This window comes from Cynocephalus volans, chromosome 1, assembly GCF_027409185.1.
Source record: "Cynocephalus volans isolate mCynVol1 chromosome 1, mCynVol1.pri, whole genome shotgun sequence".
NCBI classification, from domain to species: Eukaryota; Metazoa; Chordata; class Mammalia; order Dermoptera; family Cynocephalidae; genus Cynocephalus; species Cynocephalus volans.
In genome coordinates this window covers 36,433,613-36,453,064 of record NC_084460.1, presented here as the reverse complement: position 1 = coordinate 36,453,064, position 19,452 = coordinate 36,433,613, and the positions used below count along the sequence as shown (strand labels likewise).

Sequence of the window (19,452 nt, the reverse complement as noted above, 5' to 3'; positions counted from 1 at the left end):
GCTGAAGGTAGTGTAACAATAGCTATGACTGCAGGTAGGCCAATCTGAGTTTCCAGAATGGGGAGAAGAAAAGGGTATATCAAAGGGACACACTTCATCTGTCCTACACATCTGTCCTTTTTTTTTTTTTTACTTTTAAACGCTTAAGTTTTTTAAATTGTTGAAAACCTGTAACTCACATCATACTTGTGCTACATTTCTTGATAGAGCAGAGACAGGGTACAATAGTTCAATAATATTATCTGGAGAGAAGTGGAGAAGAAAGAGGAAAAGAAACAGGAATGATACATACACAAAAACCACCTCCTACTAAAAAGGGTTTACAAACAGAAATTTCAAAAGAAACCAAGAAAATGGCTCAGAGAAATTGCCAACAAAATAATTAGCACATGAATTCACTTCAGGCAACATTTTATAAAATAATCTTACAAAGGCTTTCAAATAAGTATATTTAGTATACATACAGATAAAAAAAATTAAACCAACTGAAAAGGACAAGAAATTACAAAATAAATTAAATAAAATAAGAAAGATATGAAATAAAATTAGAAATTCTGAAAATGAAAAGTAACCATTGAAATAAATTATACATAGGATAAACTTCAGGCAGGATATAACAAAAAAGAGAATTAGAGGCTTCTGGTCAAGATGGCAGAATAGACAGTCCCCAGTGTCACTCTCTCCCACAAATCAACCAATCTACAACTAAAAAAAAGCAACAACAGCCATGCTGGGGCCGCTAGAGCTCAGGGGAAGAGGAGGAGAGACCTATGGAGTACATGAAGGCAGAAGAAGCCATGATGAGAGAAAGAAAAAACCACTCCGACCGTTCCGTGCCATGGCCACTTCAAGGCTAGAGCTGCTGAGCACACGAAGCAGGAGCTGGCAAAAGCTGCAGCTGTGCCCTTCAGATGAAGTTGCTTGGACGTGGCATGGGAGAAGAGGGCCTTGGTGGTCCCCAAACCAGCAAGACCACTAATAGGGTTCCTGTGGACCCACACAAGAGCAAGGAGCCACAATAACTGAAGAAAAGGACAACTGAGAGGCTGGTGAGTCATCTCAAGGGACTGGCGCATGGCCCATCCCATGGGAAGTGTTTAGAACATGGGCAGTGGGGGAGACAGGCCCACCTGGGGAACATGCTCACAGCAAGGACAGCTGACCAGCACCCCAATCAGCGAAGCACTACTCAGAGCAGACTGGTCAGAAATATAGAATTCCATGGGGTGCAGTTTGATGAAAAGACTCAGACCTAGATCAGAGTTTCTACACAACCCAGGTGCACCAAGTCTCTGGAGAGCCAGAAATATCCTTAAAGTCAACCATTAAAACCTGAGCTGCACAAAAAGCCTTCCCTAGGGAATCAGCAGCAAAGCAGAAATTTAGCTCAACAACACAGCTCAAGTACTGTTTCCCACAGGAAGTTCCCCCATTTTAGAAGTAAGCAAAGGACAAAAAATTATTTCCGGCCCAGGCACACTGCCAGCACCTCAGGGACTGCCCAGGGACCTGTGGCATGGAGCTAAGGACTGGACCCCCCCACCCCACAACCAGGCACACCACCAGCACCAAGGAGCATGCCAAAAACATCACCTCCATGTGCGTGGCCCACCACAGCCAGCACAGTAACCACAGCTGCCGCTAAAGTGGCTACATGCCTCATCCACCACGCAGATATCCACCAGCCACTGGAGTGCATTGACACAAGGACAGTCACCAGCAGAGACCAAAGAAAAGAAGAGGATGTCTCTCTCCACAAAGCCCATTCCAGAATGAAAGAAGCATCTGCTCTACAATAATAATGGGGGACCTGAACACACCTGTCAGCATTGGACAGATCGTGTAGGCAACAAATCAACAGAGTAACCACTAATCTTTCAGAAGGAGAGAAGAAATCTAGGGTAATTAGAGGGGGAAGGAGAGGGGAATGGGGAGAAACTGGACAATGGGCATAAAGAATAAGTGTGATTTGCAACAATGTATATGCAAGTAATATTGATTTGATCAACATGTGTCAACGTTGAACCCCAACAATATGTATAATCAATTATGATTCAATAAAAACAACAAAAAAAGACAGGACCAGCTACATAATTTGGGAGAACCAGTGCAAAATGAAAATGCAGGACTCCTTGTTCAAACAGCAGGAAAAAAGTGTTATTAAAGCTACAATCAATCAATCAATAAAAAGAGAATAGTGAATTGGAAGTGAGTCCTACAGAACTCATTCAAAATGAAGAACAGACCTAAAAAGATAAAGAATATGAAAACATAGTTTAAATAGATGGTGTGTAGATTGAGGAGCCCCAACATTCATCTAACAGGACTCTAAAAGAAGAAATAGAAGAAATAATCTGTAAGCCGTGGCTGATACAGCGGCTGGGGATTTTCTAAAATAAAAATACATTTAGTCCTCTGATTGAAAGTCTAGTCTAAGTATCTATAAAAATATGTCTATACCTAGATACAAGCATAGTGAAACCACAGTCTACCAATGGTAAAAACACATTCTTTATTGGAGAAAAGACAGATTATGAGTTAGAATAAAAATGAAATATTCTGGTAAACAAATAGAGGTGTTTGCCAGTGCTGAATCTTCATGAAATAAACACTAAAGGGTGTATTTCAACAAGAAAAGACAACTCAGAAGGTATGAAATGCAAGAAACACCGATTACAGAAATTAATCAAATACATGGCTTTGACAACTGTTGACTACCTTGAATTAGGTTTTTATGAATGACGGTTTAAAAATAAAAAGTAAAACTTAAGCAAAAGAAATACTTGTATAAGATTTAAGAACTGGAAATGAAGAATTAAAATTGTATTTATTAGTACTATAACTGTCTACATAGAAACTGTGAAAACACACTTTTAGTACTAGTAAGAGTTCAGAACTCTGAGCAACTCTTGTATGTGTTGCCGGATATAAGACCAATATTCAAATATTAGAAGGATTACCACTACAGTAATAACCACCAGAAATATAATAGAAAAAGAATCTCATTCACATCAACCATAAAAACTATAAGGTCTCTAAGAAATAAAGTTTTAATAAATATGTAAAACCTCAATGGAGAAAATTACAAAACTATATTGGAGGATACATTCAAAAATCATGAATTAATAGAGAGGTATAACATATTCATGGGCTGAAGACCCCATATCATATTGTCAAATGTTTCCCCTATTCTGTAAATTTAATGCAATTCCAATAAAAATCTCAACAGTTTTCATTAGAGCTTGATAAATTTACCTTAAATTCAATATGAAACATCAGAGGGCCAAGAATAGCCAAGACAATTTTGAAGAATAAGATGAAAGAAACTTGTCCTACTCAATAGACTTTATAGGGCAGTATGCTATTGATGCAGAAATGGACACACAAATGAAACAGGATAGAGAGCCTAGAAACAGTGACATATATGTAGAATATATTTGATACGAGAGTACTTTTAAAAGTTTATGGAAGGATGGAATTAAAAGATAATACTAATCTTTCCATGAACTTTTTGAAGTACCCTTGTACTCATATATGACAGAGGGGGTAACACAACTAAATAGTCCTGGGACAACTGTTTATTCATTTGGAAAAAATATATTAAACCTCAACTTCATACTACACACAAAAATATATTCTAGTGGATCAAAGACCCAAATGGAAAAAGCAAAACTTTAGAAATATTAGCAAGGATATGGAAAAACAGGAACTTGTATAAACTGTTTGGGGTTGGGGGAGGGGAAGGTATGATGTAAACTGAAGTACTTCAGAGAATAATTTGTAAATATCTAATAAAGAATCTTTTTTCTTTTTTGGTCCTTTTTCTGACTGGTAAGGGGATTGCAACCCTTGGCTTGGTGTCGCCCGCCCTGGCCATCCCTATGTAGGATCCGAACCTGCATGGCTGTGCTCCCAGCCTCGCACTCTCCCTAGTGCGCCACGCCGTCAGCCCCTAATAAAGAATCTTTAAGAGAAATTTTTACCCATATACACAAAGAAAATGTGTTTATTCCAGCACTGTTTATAAAAGTAAGAGACTAAAACAACCCTAAATGTCTCTTAACAAGAGAATAAAGTTTTTGTAATAGAATACCATGCAACAAATAAAATGGATGAATTAAAAATGTATATCAAGTAATAAAATTTCAAAACCAAGGCTGAGTGAAATAAACAAGTTGCAGAATGATTCCAATAACATACCTAACTCAAAATCAAAATCTGTAAAACAATATTACATATTGTTTATGCACACACAAATGTACCATAGAAAGAAAAAATATACGTAAGAATGAAAACATCGAGTTCATCTGCAGGGAAGAAGGTGAATGGTACACAGGGGCCTTCAGTTGTGTTTATCAGAATACTTTTTATGAAATAAAGTAATTGAATACATAGGACATAGATCTGATAAAGCCAGATGGTGGGCGTACAAGTGTTCTTTACATTATTATCTAGTCTACATATTTAAAATATTTCATTAATTAATGCTTGCATTTTTTTTTTTCCAATCTAAAATGAGAATGCTTTCTCCCAGTGGCAATACAAAGCTAAAAACTATTGAAGGTGATGTCAAACCCCAACCTCTGAAGATCTCACTGTTCTGCTGAGTGGAAGACAGCTTAAGAGAGGATTGAGAGCAAGCTCAAGAAATCACATTTCTCTTCCCTTAATAGTATCGCTCTTGCAACCCTTTAATGACGCTTCTTGGGATCCCATCTCAGTTGACTAGAGTCAAGCACTCTGCCCTATGTATAATGTTCTAGGCAGGGCCTAACTTTGGGTGACCTCTAGGTTCACTATCATAATCATCAGAAATGACTGCACAAATGCCTACTGTGTGTAGCAGACACCTGGATATTGTCTGGAATGAAACTGGCTGCCTCTCTGCTCTTGAGGTGCTCCACCTGGCCTATCCAACATTATCTAAACCCTCAGAGAGGATCTTACAACCAACTCTAATCCTTGCCTGCATGAGTACACAGCACACATATATTAGGGATCTGCTCACCTCTGTCCATCCCCCATTGCCATCATCTGTCTATGTCATCACCACTTCTTGTAGGGAGTAAGTACTACAACAGCCTCCTCTTGATCTCCCTACTTACACCTTTGCATCCTATCCACTCTCCAATTAGGTCACACATTTCCAAAATACAAATCTGGCATTATTTCTCTCTTCAAAACCTAGTTCAGTGACTCTCTTTTGGACTTAGGATAATGTAAAAAATTTTAAAGCAGGATCTGAAGATCTGGCCTGCCTCCCTCTCCTCTCCTGCTTCTTTCTTGCTTACTGTATTCCAAATATGCTGACCTACTTTGTGCCCTCAAAACTACCGAGCTCTTTCTCATCTCAAAGATTTCAAAAGGCTCTTTCTTCTCTGTCTGGAACACCCATTCCCCTATTCTTCCCAAGGATAAAATCCTATTCAGCTTGTAAATCTTATCTTAAATGTTACCTCTCCAGAAAGGTCTTCCCTGAACATCAGAGTCCAGAACAGGTGCCCTGATATACTCTCAAATGGTCCCCTATACTATTCCTTTGCAGCTTTATAACAGTTCATGTTTATTGGTGTGATTTACAGGTAATGCCTGTAAATCTTGCTGAAGCAAGGCTATGTTCAAAATGTGACTTTGTTCCAAGTTCGTCAAAGTTCTTCATTAGAAGCTGAACATGGTCCAGTCTCTTTAGCATGGCATTTAAGGCTGGCCATAATTTGGCAGTGAGATGTCAATGGAAAGCATGAGGAGACTGAAGATCTAAAAATCTAAGATTAAGTTAGAGTTACTAGCTATTGGATCTTGGGCAAGTTTTTTGGCCTCCCAGAGACTAAAGTTACTCACCTATAAAACAGTGGCATTAGCATATGCTTGGTATGGTTGTTAAGAGAATCAAATGTCAACTTAAATAAAAATGCTTTTTAACAGTAACATACAGTATCCATTATTTTGATAATTTTTAAAATTGTGGTAAAATACATATAACAAAAAATTTACCACTAGTGGCATTTAGTACAGTCACAATATTGTGCAACCATAACCACTTGATAATTCTTTTTGTTACTCCTTCTCACATTCCCTATACCTCAACATAGTCTGTGTTTACCCTCTTTTCTGTCTACAATGACACAGTTCTGTTTGGAATATCTCTTTCAAGTCCTAACTGTAACTCAACTTCTTTCATAAAGTTGATCTTGATCTCTAAGTGCTAGAAATAACTGCTCTATTTATCTAAAGCATTTAACTTTTACCTTTCCTCTAACACAATTGAATTCTTACCTGATTTGCCCACCAGCCTACAAATTACTTCAGGGCTAAAACCATTGTTTATCCACCTTTCTAGCCCCACAGTTTTGTGCTATTTCAGAATAAGAATACAACATGATTCTTTAAATGACTTGATTTTTGCTCACCATGAGGGTTCTCTTTCTGATTCTATACTTACTCTAAACTAGAAAAAGTACATTTTCCAATTGAATTGAAGGAAATATATAGATGGATATTTTTCATTAGAAAAGTAACGATATATAGAAGAACACAAGGCTGTAAGCTAGAAAATGTGTAGTTTAGTCTTGACAATTTACATAGTCTTTTGAGCTGAGGCTTTCACATCTTAACAGATGTCAAATAACCTATAAACCAGGATCAAGAAGGTCCTTAGTCCCAATCTTCTGCATATAAAATAGTTACAGTCTACAAAGAATTAATTACTTGACTTTTTTTGTGAAGCCTATCTCTCTTTTAGGTTGCTGTTCACGTTTCCATAGTATATCAAAGGGAGGAAGTTTGTGGGACTCTCCAAAGCAGAGTATAGCTAGCTGGCTAACAAGAACTGATTCCCCTCAAGACAGCTTTCTCCTTTCAATAACAGTATCAATAAATAACACACAGGTATGTAACATAGTTTAAGATGTGCTTTCACATATATCATCCTATCTCGTCCTGGTGGAACCTACCCAAATGAGACCTTAGGAAGCCAGAAGTATATCAGATACTAGATTTTACAACTTGTTTCTGGATTCAGAGCAATTACATTCCATTCCTCTGAGCCAAGAAAGGTGAGAAAGAGGAAGAGAGTTAGAGAAGCCAATATACATTTACCACACTCTTCATACATTCTGACCACTGGACAGTAAGCAATGTGAAGGCAGGGATTATGTCTGTCTTGTTTATCAACACATGAATCTCATGGACACTGTGCTTGGCACATATTGGGATTTCAGTAAATATTTGTAAATTAATGAATGAACGATTTACAAGGTGACTAAAATAATTGATACATAATAGGAAAATCACCAGGTAATGCTAACCATGAAAGTACTTGCCTTCTTTCAGTGGGGAGGGTTATTAATTTGTCAAAGTGATTCTAATGGCAAGAACATTATATTTCAACAAAAAGACAGATTATCAGCACTGATAACTGGTGTAGCTCCTAGCTATCCCCTTACCTTGATTCGTGAACTGGGGTTCAGCATGATGTATTTAATGGAACCTTGGATGTTCTCTGTCCAGGAGACCAGCCAAGTAACTTTGTTATCATGCCGGACCTCTTTCCACTTATGTCCTGCAGGAGGAGAAGGAACCTTGGCATCTCTGTGGAAATAACAAAGCAGGAGAGCAGTGAAATGAGGAGAAGTGAAGAACAAGTTCGCCTTCATGACCTGAAGTGGATATATCTGCCAAGCATGTATTTCCAAGTTTCTTTCCTAACAGTCAATACCTGAAAAACACTTGGAGACAGAAACGTGGAAATACTATGTTGCTCTTAAGTATCTCCTTCCCAAACAGTTCTCTGTAATGTGGGAAATATTTCCAATTGCCAACAAGAAAGGAAGCCCTCGCCTCATTTCAGGCCCACTAGACAAACTTTGTGCTCACTTGCTACAGTTGATGATTATATCCTCGGGCATGATCCGTCTCTTCAGCATGCCCATCTTGGGGTGGTTGCCACGGCCACGGAAAAGCCCAGGAGGCTCTATCTTGAAGTTGGCAATCCTCTCTTTGTGATTATCCATAATACAGAAGCCATATTCTTTCAGTAATTTTTCATTCTCCTCTTTGATTTTCTGGAAAATAGTAAGGAATTATTCCAAATGGATTCAAATTGCTATTCTCTACTCACATATTTTTATTTCTTGTGGGAGAACAGGTTAAGATAGAGAAAAATATAAAAAATCACTGAGAAATTAATTCAAATAGAGAAAAACCTCTAGTGGATTTTTGAAACATACATACAATAAAATTTCTCAAAAGATCTAATTATAAAAATTGACTTCGACTACAGATTCAAACTGATTCTCATATTTTAAAGGATGTTTATAAATATTGTATGGGTATTTTTAAGTGTAACATTACAAATTCAAATTATATTGTTGAGTCATGTCAAAATAGGAGATAGAGATGATGGGGACTCATAAAAGAAGAGCTCCAGAGTCCTTGTGATACCTGCTCTAAAAAGATGGGGATGGGAGGGGTTGAGCCCTGGTTTGAGCCGCTTTACCCTCTACTGGCTCTTTAACCATCTTATAATTAGTGATTTAATTTAACTATGTCCTGCTGCCTTGTGGGTGAAACCCTCAGAACTTGCTGGCAACAAGTATACTTGGCAGGGGCTCTAACAAGGTGATATCTATAAAACCTCTCCAGCTTTAGATCTCTATTCCAAGAACAAAAGTTCCAAAGTGGTCTTTAACTTTTAAAAACACTCCTGAAGGAAATAATATACTAAATTTCACTAATTTTGAATACTGGGTATGAAATTAACCTGAGACTAAAAATTCTGTTTTCATAATGCAATTATCATTCTTACTGTAACCCATATTTTTGTTTGTTTTTTGTTTTCTTTATTTATTTAATTTTCCTTAATTTTATTTTGTCGATATACACTGTGGTTGATTATTGTGGCCCATTAACCAAAACACCCCTCCCTCCTCCCTCTCCCCCTCCCACCCAACAACGTCCTTTCTGTTTGCTTATCGTATCAACTTCAAGGAATTGTAGTTGTTATGTCTTCTTCCCCACCCCACCCCGGTTTTTGTGTGTGTGTGTGAAATTATTTATTTATTTTTAGCTCCCACCAATAAGTGAGAACATGTGGTATTTCTCTTTCTGTGCCTGACTTGATTCACTTAATATAATTCTCTCAAAGTCCATCCATGTTGTTGCAAATGGCAGTATTTCATTCGTTTTTACAGCTGAGTAGTATTCCATTGTGTAGATATACCACATTTCCGTATCCACTCATCCAATGATGGACATTTGGGCTGGTTCCAATTCTTGGCTATTGTAAAGAGTGCTGCGATAAATATTGGGGAACAGGTATACCTTCGACTTGATGATTTCCATTCCTCTGGGTATATTCCCAGCAGTGGGATAGCTGGGTCATACGGTAGATCTACCTGCAAATGTTTGAGGAACCTCCATACCATTTTCCACAGAGGCTGCACCATTTTGCAGTCCCACCAACAATGTATGAGAGTTCCTTTTTCTCCGCAACATCGCCAGCATTTATCGTTCAGAGTCTTTTGGATTTTAGCCATCCTAACTGGGGTGAGATGGTATCTCAGTGTGGTTTTGATTTGCATTTCCCGGATGCTGAGTGATGTTGAGCATTTTTTCATATGTCTGTTGGCCATTTGTATATCTTCCTAAGAGAAATGCCTACTTAGCTCTTTTGCCCATTTTTTAATTGGGTTGCTTGTTTTTTTCTTGTAAAGTTGTTTGAGTTCCTTATATATTCTGGATATTAATCCTTTGTCAGATGTATATTTTACAAATATTTTCTCCCACTCTGTTGGTTGTCTTTTAACTCTGTTAATTGTTTCTTTTGCTGTGCAGAAGCTCTTTAGTTTGATATAATCCCATTTGTTTATTTTTCCTTTGGTTGCCCGTGCTTTTGGGGTCGTATTCATGAAGTCTGTGTCTAGTCCTATTTCCTAAAGTGTCTCTCCTATGTTTTCTTGAAGAAGTTTTATTGTTTCAGGGTGTATATTTAATTCTTTAATCCATTTTGAGTGGACTTTAGTGTATGGTGAAAGGTATGGGTCTAGTTTCATTCTCCAGTTCTCCCAGCACCATTTGCTAAAGAGGCAGTCTCTTCCCTAGTGTATAGGCTTGGTGCCTTTGTCAAAGATCAGATGGCTGTAGGTGTGTGTGTTGATTTCTGGATTCTCTATTCTATTTCATTGATCAGTGTGTCTCTTTTTATGCCAGTACCATATTGTTTTGTTTATTATAGCTTTGTAGTATAGTTTAAAGTCAGATAGTGTTATGCCTCCAGCTTTATTTTTTTCCCTGAGCATTGCTTTGGCTATGCATGGTCTTTTGTTATTCCATATAAATGTCTGGATAGTTCGTTCCATTTCTGAGAAAAATGTCTTTGGAATTTTGATGGGGATTGCATTGAATTTGTATATCACTTTGGGTAGTACAGACATTTTCACTATGTTGATTCTTCCAATCCAAGAGCATGGGATATCTTTCCATCTTCTTGTATCCTCTCTAATTTCTCTCAGCAGCGGTTTGTAGTTCTCATTATAGAGATTTTTCACATCCTTGGTTAACTCAATTCCTAAGTATTTTATTTTTTTGGTGGCTATTGTAAATGGGCAGGCTTTCTTGATTTCTCTTTCTTCATGTTCACTATTGGAGAATAGAAATGCTACTGATTTTTGTGTGTTGATTTTGTATCCTGCTACTGTGCTGAAATCATTTATCAACTCCAAGAGTTTTTTTGTAGAGGCTTTAGGTTGTTCGATATATAGGATCATGTCATCTGCAAACAGGGACAGTTTGACTTCATCTTTTCCAATCTGGATGCCCTTTATTTCCTTCTCTTCTCTGATTGCTCTGGCTAGTACTTCCAACACTATGTTGAATAAGAGTGGTGAGAGTGGGCAGGCATCCTTGTCTAGTTCCTGTTCTTAAAGGAAAAGCTTTCAGCTTTTCCCCATTCAGGATGATATTGGCAGTGGGTTTATCATATATGGCTTTGATTAGGTTGGGATACTTTCCCTCTATACCTAACTTATAGAGGGTCTTTGTCATGAATGAGTGCTGAACTTTATCAAATGCTTTTTCAGCATCTATAGAGATGATCATATGGTCCTTGTGTTTGAGTTTATTAATATGGTGTATCACATTTATGGATTTGCGTATGTTGAACCTACCTTGCATCCCTGGGATGAATCCCACTTGATCGTGGTGAATAATTTTACATATGTGTTGCTGTATTCTGTTTGCTAGTATTTTAGTGAGGATTTTTGCATCTATATTTATCAAGGATATCAGCCTGTAGTTTTCTTTTTCGGTTATACCTTTACCTGGTTTTGGTATCAGGATGTTGTTTGCTTCATAGGATGAGTTTGGGAGATTTGAGTCTGTTTCAATCTTTTGGAAAAGTTTGTAAAGAATCGGTGTCAATTCCTCTTTGAATGTTTGGTAAAATTCTGCTGTGAATCCATCTGGTCCTGGGCTTTTCTTTGTTGGGAGCCTTCTGATAACAGCTTCAATCTCCTTTATTGTTATTGGTTTGTTCAAATTTTCTACGTCTTCATGGTTCAGTTTTGGGGGCTTGTGTGTGTCCAGAAATTCATCCATTTCCTCCAGATTTTCAAATTTGTTGGCGTATAGCTGTTTATAGTAGTCTCGAATGATTCCTTGTATTTCAGATGAATCAGTTGTAATATCGCCTTTTTCATTTCTAATTTTTGTTATTTGAATCGTCTCTCTTCTTTTTTTTTGTTAGCCATGCTAATGGTTTGTCAACTTTATTTATCTTTTCAAAAAACCAACTTTTTGATTCATCTATCTTTTGTATTGTTTTTTTGGTTTCAATTTTGAAATCAGTTCTGCTCTGATCTTAATGACTTCTTTACATCTGCTAACTTTAGGTTTGGATTGTTCTTGTTTTTCTAGATCTTTAAGGTGAAGTGTTAGGTTGTTCACTTGCCATCTTTCCATTCTTCTGAGGTGAGCATTTAATGCAAAAAATTTCCCCCTTAATACTGCTTTTGCAGTATTCCACAGGTTTTGGTATGATGTATCATTATTTTCATTAGTTTCAATAAATTTTTTGATTTTCTGCTTGATTTCTTCTTGGACCCATATGTCATTAAGTAGAATGCTGTTTAATTTCCATGTGTTTGTATAGTTTCCAGAATTTCGTTTGTTATTGATTTCTAGTTTTAATCCATTGTGGTCTGAGAAAATACATGGGATAATTCAAATTTTTTTGAATTTGTTGAGACTTGATTTGGGACCTAATATGTGATCTATCCTGGAGAATGATCCATGTGCTGATGAGAAGAATGAATATTCTGAGGTTGTTGGATGGAATGTTCTGTAGATATCTGCCAAGTCCAATTGGTCTAGATTATTGTTTAGATCTTGTGTTTCTCTGCTGATTCTTTGCCTAGATGATCTGTCCAATATTGATAGTGGGGTGTTTAGGTCCCCTGCTATTATGGTATTAGTGTCTATTTCCTTCTTTAGGTCTAATAGAGTTTGTTTTATAAATCAGGCTGCTCCAGCATTGGGTGTGTACATATTTATGATTGTTATGTCTTCTTGATGGATCAGTCCCTTTATCATTATGTAGTGTCCCTCATTGTCTCTTTTTATGGTTTTTAGTTTAAAGTCTACTTTGTCAGATAAAAGAATAGCTACTCCAGCTCGTTTTTCTTTTCTGTTTGCATGGTAAATCTTTTTCCATCCTTTCACTCTTAGTCTATGTGAGTCTTTATGGGTGAGGTGGGTCTCTTGAAGGCAGCATATAGTTGGGTCCTCCTTTTTAATCCAGTCAGCCAGTCTGTGTCTTTTGATTGGGAAATTTAAGCCTTTTACATTAAGGGTTGTTATTGAAAAGTGTTGATTTATTCCTAGCATTTTATTGATTATTGTTTGGTTGTCTTAGGTGTCTTTTGTTCTTTGCTTTCTGATTTACTGTTTGTTTTCTGTATTTTTTGGTTCCTTGGGTTGTAGATAGCCTTTTTGTGTGTTTGTTTTCTCTACATGAATGCCATTTTTATTATACTAGTGGGTTTTGATTTTGGTGGGGTGGGTTATGGCTGTGGTAGTTATTTTTCAGGAAGCAAACCCAGTACTCCCTTGAGAATTTCTTGTAAGGGTGGTCGTGTGGTGGTGAACTCCCGCAGTTTTTGTTTGTCTGTGAAATATACTATTTGCCCTTCATTTCGGAAGGATAATCTTGCAGGGTAGAGTATTCTTGGCTGACAATCTCTGTCTTTTAGTATTTTGAATATATCATCCCATTCCTTTCTGGCTTTTAGGGTTTGTGATGAAAAGTCTGATGTTAGCCTGATTGGGGCTCCCTTATAGGTGACTTGACGCTTCTCTCTTGCAGCTTTTAAGATTCTCTCTTTGTGTTTGAGTTTTGCCAATTTGACTATAACATGTCTTGGAGAAGACCTTTTTGGGTTGAATACGTTTGGAGATCGTTGAGCTTCCTGGATCTGAAGATCTGTGATTTTTCCTATACCTGGGAAGTTTTCTGCCACTATTTTGTTGAATATGTTTTCAATGCAATCTCCTTTTTCATCCCCTTTGGAATACCCATGACTTGGATATTTGAGTGCTTAAGGTTGCCTGATACCTCTCTCAGATTTTCTTCAATGCCTTTGATTCTTTTCTCTTTTTTTTTTTTTGTCTGCTTGTGTTATTTCAAACAGCCCATCTTCAAGTTCAGAGGTTCTCTCTTCAACTTCCAGAAGCCTGCTGGTTAAACTCTCCGTTGTGTTTTTTAGGTTACTGAATAACTTCTTCAGTTCGGCAAGTTCTGCTACATATTTTTTCAGGACATTGATTTCCTTGTACATTTCCTCTTTCAGGTCCTGTATACTTTTCCTCTTTTCATCATGATGTCTAGCTGAGTTTTCTTGTATCTCATTCAGTTTCCTTAGAATTATCACTCAGAATTCCTTGTTAGTCATTTCAAGGGCTTCTTGTTCTATAGGATCTAGAGCTTGAGAGTTATTATCTTTGGGTGGTGTACTTTCTTGATTTTTCGTATTTATTGTATCTTTTCTTGGATGTTTATTCATTGTGGCAGGGGGTTTCACAGTCCATAGGTTTGACACTATTGACTGACTAAGATGTTGCTGTGGTTGCCAATTTGGTATGGCTACCTCAGTGACTACTCAGTTGGCCACTAGTGCCTTGCGTGTGTGGTTGCCTTGGGTCTTGGGCCTCTCCGGGGAGCCACCTCTCTGGTCAGCTTGGACTCTGCCGGGCTGTTCGGTGACGGGGCAGTACCGCAGGGTGTCGCTCCTGCCGCTGCTGCTTCCCCTGCTGCTGCCGCTGCTGCCGGCTCTGCTGCCGCCGCTTCACCCCCTCCTGCCGCTGGTGCCGCTACTGCTGATGCCACTTTCCCCCTGCTGCCACTGGCGCCGCTACCGCCGGTGCCGCTTACGCCGCTGCCAACTCCTCCGAGTTTTGGTGGCTGTGCTTTTTAATTATCTGTCTGATTGCAGCTCAGATTAGCTCTTTATAATCCAATTTTGAGAAAACGATGCATGCAGTCTTGAAGATGCAATGTCAGAGTCTCAGAGGCTGGGGGATGTCCAAAGTCCAGGGAATACATCTGGGGAGGACCATCTTCTGGGTTAGAACTCTGCAGAGTCCTGCTCCACTGCGCCGCTCCCCTCGCAGGCCTCCTACATTGGCCGCCGCTGCTGCCGCTGCCGCTTCTGCCACCGCTTCGTTGCCCCGCGCTCCCGTGTGCACGGGGACCGAGCAGGCTCTGGTGCGCCTGCAGGCCCCGCCGCGTCTCTTTCTTATAGTTTTTTGAATATCAGGGGCTTACATCTCAAAGATGAAAATGAAGACGATATTGTGTTTTGCCTCCCACCGCTCCATGCGTGCTCTTTGCTGGAGGGTGTGCAGATCACCGCCCACCCAGGGAGCCCACCTGGGCCTCGCTCCTGACCCGTTAATTTTTAAACTGAGGGCCAAAGGTACCATAAAACATGAGTTATATAAATACAACGGCCTAAATTACATATAAATATGTAACTACAGAACTTTAAAGTACAAAGAATTCCTTAAAATCCTTAACTTCTGGATCTCTGATTGGAAAAAATAAAATTCTAGCCTAGATTTCTCTAGATCAAGGGTTGTGGCAAACTTTTTCTAGATAGAAAATATTTTAGGCTTGAGGACCATGCTATCTCTGTTGCAACCACTCATCTCTGCCACTGTTACATAAAAGCAGCCATAGGTGATATGTAAATAAGTAGGTGTGGCTATGTTCCAGTAAAACTTTATTTACAAAAACAAGCAGCCTGTAGAAGATAATGACATCCTAGTTGCATACTAGAAAGATCCTTCAGAATGACTATGGCCAAGGCTGGAAGACGGAGATGAATGAATGTGGTTAGATACCACAGTAAATCAGATCAAAGAATAGAGAGGTACATGCCCAATATCAATTCATCTGTCTTAAATCCTTAGTATCCAGTAGCCACTGTGGAACAGGTCTGTCCTTAAATACTATATTATTGGAGTTACTGACTGGTTTTTAGGTCCATGGAGCACCAGAGTTCTTATAATGAGCTACTGAACAAAGTGCTTATTCAGAATTTTCAGTCTAAGTAAAATCTTTAGAAAAACTTAAACTTTATTCCGCTGAAAATCCTAAATCTTTAGCCTAGAATCATGTGAAATAACTGAAGTCAATGTTATGTCACAGAACTAAGAAAAAAACTAAATAAATGAATCACTATTCCAAAATTCCCAAGAGGTTTCTGCTGCAGGCATTACTGACAAGGACCCCAGAGGTGTAACAAATTCCATAGTACCTGTTTCTCTTCCTTGCTCATCTGTTTCCGAGCTTCTGTCTGGGCTTTGAAATACTGGCTCATCTGGGTAAAATCACATTTGCTTAGACTGGTGATAATATTCTTCTCTTCATTAGTCATTTCCTAGTCAAAAGAAAAGGAGGAAACAAGAAAAAAATGTAAATACGCTAATGAGTCCTCAGGTTTCTTTGCAATTACAGCAAAGCACCATTTTTTCAGTCAAAGGTGTCTGAAGAGGTAGCCAATCTAAATCAGTTATAAGAAAAGAACCCAAGAAACAAAAAAATAAGTCAGTGAGTTTTGGGGAAAAGTATATAATTTTATTACTTTGTTCTGTTATAAAATATGTAGAGCTGGCCCTCTGTATCCACGGGTTCCTCATTCATGGATTCAACCAACCATGAATCAAAAATTTTTTTAAATTGTACCTGTACTGAACATATAAAGACATTTTTCTCTTATCAATATTCCCTAAATATAGTATAACAACTATTTATATGGCACTTACTTTGTATTAGGTATTATAAGTAATTTAGACATGATTTAAAGCATATAGGAGGTTGTGCATAGGTTATATGTAAATAACACACCATTTTATATAAAGGACTTGAGCACTCACGGATTTTGGTATCAGTGTGAGGTCCTGAAACCAATCCCCCATGGATCCCAAGGGATGACTGTATTTCATATAAAAATGTTTAAAATGACTTATCATTGAAAAAGATTAATTCTTATGTAATTTCTCAGGCTCCTTGGCACACTGCCACAAATCCTTAGGTATATGAATACCAGTTTGGGAAAAATGAATATATATCATTTTAGTAATGAGAAAAATATTTCCATACTCATTTTCTCTTAGAAATGTTACCCCTTCTCTATTCACTTACTAAATCTGATTTTTAGAGCTATCTCAGGAGGTAAACTTTAGTTCAGTCTCTCTCTCTGCCCACTTTATTTAAATTGAGAATAATGAGACTTTTAAGAATCACCTAGGCAGATATAGTATATTTGGTTTCAAGGGCAGAAGGTACATAAAACAAGTGAGCAAGAATCAAGAGGGAATGGAATGTCAGATTAACATCTCTCTTTGCAACAGCAGACAGAAGGCGATCCTGCAGAGACAGACTTTCCTTTGCTCAACTGGAAGCTAAAGTTTTCTATTTGGCCTAATCTGATAAGCCCCCTCCTATAGATATAGATGAGCTGAGAAGAAAAAGATGTAAGTATTCTTGTTGCACAGAAACCCTATATAATATAGTAAGTGAACAGACCAAAAAATACACAACTTTTAATATAACAAAATTCATAAAACCCAAATTTTACATCAGGGAATTTTTTGTAAAATTATAGTTTATTATTTATTACTTGATCGACATTTTTGCAAGGCACTAGGGTATTAAAACATGGCCACAATACCTTTCTCCAGTCTTTAAAGAAATTTTTCCTAAATATTTCCTTAGTAGTATATTCATGGTCGAGCATTTTTGCAAAGAACGTAGCTACTTCTTCAGCTTTGGAGCTCAGCTTCATGACTTTACCTAGAGGGAAAAGTGGTTCCAAAAAGTGAGATGTAGTATTCATGTTCTAAGTATAAATACTGAGCACTGGAGATGACTTCTTTGATAATGGTTTATCTTCCCAAGGTATATAAAGGGCTGGTGACGCATAGTAACAACAACAAAGACAACATACTGATTTATATTGTATAAATTCTCCTTCTCTTTAGCAGATATTTACCTGGGTCATTCTCTGGAGACTATGCCAGTTAATTGTTCCCAGGTGCCTGCTCAGGACAGGGATGACCTGGGGGAGGCCCAGCCACTCTTCCTTTTCCTTTCAGCAAGCAGGGTCCTTTACACCTCTTCAATGGTTTTTAAAAATCAAATCCTCAGAGGGACTCCTGCCACTGCTAAGCTAAGCAGCCTCTGTTCAAGAAGGGGAGGAGGGGATAGGGCAGGGAGTGGAAGAAAGGAATTGTGGGGAAAAGAAATAGGCATCTTTCTTCTTCAAAGTTAGGTGGGTAGAATATGAATAAAAATATATATCCACAGCAGGCAAGCCCAGATTTCCCATATGAAAAGCCTAAGTAAGAACTTCCTCTAAAACTGTGCTATTCCAAGTGTGGTTCACAGACCAGCAACCATCATTGGCATGTGGAAGTTTGTTAGAAATAAAGAATCTCAGGCCCCGCCCTAGACCTACTGAATCAGAAACTGCATTTTAACAAGACTCATACACACTCAAGTTTGTGATGCACTGCTCTGGAACACAGGTACTATGAGACTGCCTCTTCAGGGAAACTGGATTTATGCACAGCACAAGGGATGGCTGGGGTTACTAGCAGTACGCAAGGGCTTATGTAAAAGAAAAGGAACCTTGATGTGTCACAATGAAAGCTGCTAACTAGTAAAGAAAATTTGACGATGGGCCTAGGGATTTTGTGTACCTTAATCTGTTAATAAAGCAGTAAAAGAAATGTACTTGGGAGTTTAATTTACTTTTCAAATAGAGTACTTTTTTTTGAACCCTTAGGGCCAATTTCCATTTTTTCTTGAAAATCCAACTTTACAACACTATCTGGAACTAATCCATGCTATAATAATAGCATATGGCTATACTTAAAATGAGGTTAAATATAATTCCATTGTCTTACTATTACATAGATAACAATTCAGAAAGGGTTTTCAAATTCATTATAGAAAATTAAAACTTAACCTGAAATCCACTAATTTCAAAATTCAGAAGACATTTCATCTTATGATGGTTGGGAATCCCTGATTGTAGGGATATAGGAAAGTGTAGCACAAAATTGAAACTGTCACAACAGACAGAAAGAACCTGCTTGGTAACCGTAACTTAAAAGGCCAACAGGTGGCGCAGCTTCCCTCTCTCAAAGCCCCAAATTTCTGCGGTGTAAGACACTGAGGAAGACAGGATTGAAAGGTTTCCTGTTCTTCAGAACTTCCTACTCAGGTCAGAACCAGAGTTGCCAGTAAAACTGTAACATGTCATATAAAGAGAAAAAATTTAGTAACTAATAAAATAAATGGTGAGAAAAAATATAAACTGTTCTCAGGTCTGGCATAAACTCAGTATTAACAGTATTTGAAGAAAAACAAAAAAGAGCAAGACTCTTTGGCCTATTTTACTGAATTCTGTCCCCAGAGAGGAAGCAACTGTGATTCCTCCTATTTTAGATGGGCTGTCAAAAGATGAAATGACAGCTCCCTACAGCAGAGGGGTGGGAGGAAGACTTGAAGGTTCCTGGCAATGACAACACTTTGTGGAAAAGGCCGAGCTCCAGGAAAAGGAAATTGCTGAGTCAGAGCTGAAAACTGATGGTCCCTTAGCAGAGGCAGCAATTCACTGCTTCAACCAGCCCATGCCCCACCTCCCTGGCAGGTTCTAAAGGAGTCTGAGAATTCTCCTCCCCAGAGAGTAGGCAGCACTTACAGTATCAGTTTGGACTAATAAGTCAAATACTTCTTGACTTACTGCAGAGTGGCAATTCCCACATCAAAGGGAAGAAATTCCACAGGGAAGACCAACTGAGAAAATGCTAGAGGCCTGGAGCTGGAGTTCCTATAAAGAAGGACTGAACAAGAATTGGAAGGGGGGAGAGGGGGACGGACTGTGTCGA

At 38.2% G+C, this 19,452-nt stretch overlaps 1 protein-coding gene across 1 annotated transcript in view; it reads right to left on the bottom strand.

Moving 5' to 3' along the window:
* Positions 1 to 19,452, bottom strand: part of TOP1 (DNA topoisomerase I) — a 98,749-nt gene that overhangs the window by 14,876 nt on the left and 64,421 nt on the right. Inside the window, exons 10-13 of the mRNA XM_063101068.1 lie at positions 17,229 to 17,350; positions 15,813 to 15,935; positions 7,876 to 8,063; positions 7,446 to 7,590 (exon numbers count right to left, since the gene is read on the bottom strand). Coding sequence (XP_062957138.1) covers positions 7,446 to 7,590; positions 7,876 to 8,063; positions 15,813 to 15,935; positions 17,229 to 17,350 — 578 coding nt within the window. The remainder of the gene's footprint in view (positions 1 to 7,445; positions 7,591 to 7,875; positions 8,064 to 15,812; positions 15,936 to 17,228; positions 17,351 to 19,452) is intronic.